Source organism: Eimeria mitis, genomic scaffold (assembly GCF_000499745.2).
Source record: "Eimeria mitis Houghton genomic scaffold, Emh_scaff1350, whole genome shotgun sequence".
In the NCBI taxonomy this organism is placed as follows: Eukaryota; Apicomplexa; class Conoidasida; order Eucoccidiorida; family Eimeriidae; genus Eimeria; species Eimeria mitis.
In genome coordinates, this window is record NW_013568870.1 from 2627 (window position 1) to 5276 (window position 2650).

At 52.1% G+C, this 2650-nt stretch overlaps 1 protein-coding gene across 1 annotated transcript in view; it reads right to left on the reverse strand.

Annotated features, from left to right (window-relative positions):
• EMH_0035170 (MORN repeat-containing protein, putative) overlaps positions 1-2347 on the reverse strand; it is a gene marked incomplete at both ends in the record, with an annotated part of 2871 nt that extends 524 nt beyond the window's left edge. The window contains 4 exons of the mRNA XM_013494950.1: positions 111-259; positions 750-852; positions 1206-1378; positions 1854-2347. Coding sequence (XP_013350404.1) covers positions 111-259; positions 750-852; positions 1206-1378; positions 1854-2347 — 919 coding nt within the window. The remainder of the gene's footprint in view (positions 1-110; positions 260-749; positions 853-1205; positions 1379-1853) is intronic.
• Positions 2348-2650: the final 303 nt, after the last annotated feature.

A 2650-nucleotide genomic window follows, 5' to 3' on the forward strand; every position in this document is an offset into this window, starting at 1 on the left:
TTCTTTTGGCTGCACCTTCTATTCATTGCTGTGTCTGACACCTTCGTCTCCCACCTTTTTTTTAAGACCTCTGTATGTTTTTCTTGTTCACCGTTTGTATTGTCTCTCACCTAGAGGCGATGGCGCACCCCCCTTGGGCGTGTGGCGGCCTTCTCCGTGTGGCAGTCCGTTCTTGAATTGGCCTTTGAAGGAGGAGCCGTCCTGCCACGTCAGACATCCCTCCCCTTGCATTTTACTGTCTACGAAATCGCCTTCATACCTGAACGACAACAGCAGCGAGGAAGGCCAGAGCAGCACAAGCAACAAAAGGAGTTGACCACAACGTGAGCAACCGTTTCTCCGCCCCAGAGGCCCAGAACACCCAAGATGAACAGCCTCGCAGTTGGCCGACATCTAAACAACTAGCCAATGCTTTCACGAGTAGATGACGTTAGCACATCAGAACGACCAAAGGAATACGCATACAAATGCATATTTTTGCATATGTCCATGCATGCATCAACACATACAGCAGCCCATACATACAGAAAATGTAACTAACGATAGCCCCATCCCCTGAAGGCACAGTACATTGCAGACGCGCTTTACCCGCCATCCGCAACGCACAGAGGATGCATGCGTCCTTGTATGTGGCTGCAGTTCGCGGGCAAATCTCATCACAGCAATGAACCACCGGCAGCGCTGTGGCTGCAGCTGCAGTTGCTGCAGCAGCTGCAGCGCCCGCAACTGCTCATGAGACAGGTACCTACTTTCGGCCGTCTGTGAAGTAGAAAGTGCCCCTTCCGTGCATACGACTCGCGCGCCACTCCCCTTCGTAGACACGCCCGTCTGGCCACGAATACCGCCCATGTCCTGCCAGAGATAGCAACAACGACAGTACCGCATGCACCAATCCTCATACACACCAGCAACAACACACCCATGCAGCAGCTCATCGAGAACCTCAGCTGCAGGCGTAGCAGCCTCTGGCAGCAGCCAACCGCAACAGCCCCCAACGTTTGTGAGTTCCCGTCAGCACCAACACGCAGCATCAATCGTCAGCAGCAAACAGCAGCAGCAGCACAGANCTCGTCTTCGTCGGGGCTGTTGCGCCTGGTGTGGCAAGGCGCTGCTCTGTCAACTCATTTGGCTGGATTCTTTCTGATTCTGTGAAATAGAACTGCAGTCCAATATTTTGAATGTCCCCTGTTGCACTACGCGCTCACCGCTCATCTCTCCTTGTTGAAACTCTCCTTCATATATGTCTCCGTTAGAAGCTGTCATGATCCCATGGCCTGATTTTAGCCCATCTACGAACTGACCGCGGTACTTGGAGCCGTCTGCCAACGTCTCGCACCCCTCGCCGTGACGTTTGTCTTGTTTCCAGTGTCCAACGTACCTGTGGCAAGAAAAAAACATGGGCAGCATCTGATCAAGAGCAAATGCTTAACCAATATATGAGCATACTTAAAGCAATGGGTACACAAATTTGGAAAGGGAGGGATGAACAAACTGAGCAGAGCGTTGAAACGAAAACACTAGCATACGCGCGGGCGCGCTTCGGTGCAAAAAGTTCCAAGCGTTCACAAGAACAAATTAATATAGAGATGTACATGCATATTCACGCACATCCATGTGGATGCACGGATGCAGACCTATGCGTGCTGCTCCTCCTAGAGGAATGAGGGTGTACAGGCACACACAATATTACATCCCTGACGAAATACACATATGTTGACTGGAAACATATACAGAGTCCTGTGCATGAGCTGCTCTTCTGTGCATAGTGGTGCGTAGTATCGCCTCCCCAGGGCGTCTTGCCATACCAACTTCCAAGATATATGGAAGGAAACAATTAGAAAATGGTATCTTACTTCGAGCCATCAGGGAAGGTATACACCCCTGGTCTTGTGCGCGTTTCTGCCTTTCCCCTAACAAATTCTCCTTCGTATTTGCTGCCGTCTGCCCTGGTGAGCCTGCCGAATCCGTCGATTTGTCCCTGATTGAACTGGCCTGTGTACACCACCCCATGCGCCTGTCGTTGCTCCCCGCGACCATGCTGCTTTCCATTTCTCCACTCGCCCCTGTATGTGACACCATTCTTCATGGCAACCTCTTCGCAGTCCTCGGGAATCGTCAAGTCAACACCTTCCAGAGGGTCCACGTCTTCTAGCATATCATCTTCCTGCGTCGGATTCGCGTCAGGAAAGGCGCTACCGTTGGCCTCAGGGGATACCACGGTGTCTCCAGGGCCAGTATTTGGCCCCTCCTCTTCTCCCTCGGTCTTGCTTGGTTTCTCATTGCTCAGCTTCGAAACAGGCGACTGGGGGCAGGCGGCCGCAGTGGCCTTGCTCCCTGAACACCCCATTTAAGCGGCGATGCTTGACTTTTCAGAGTACCAAGATGGATACGATCAGGGACAACTGATTAAAAAGAGGCAGTGAACAGGACCAGGAAAACTAACCCCAACGACAAGGCTGCAGACAGCGGAACTCTGCTCTCTCTAGCTCGCAGCTGAAACAGCCAAGGAGAAAAATGCCAACACCACGGGCTGCCTCTTTAGTGACTTCACGTAATTTGCGAACATGAAAGAAAATTCCTCAGCAAAAGCTTGCTGGCGGGTTTTCTTCACCCTTATTCCTGTGACCGCCACAGCGCTGACCGGGCGAGT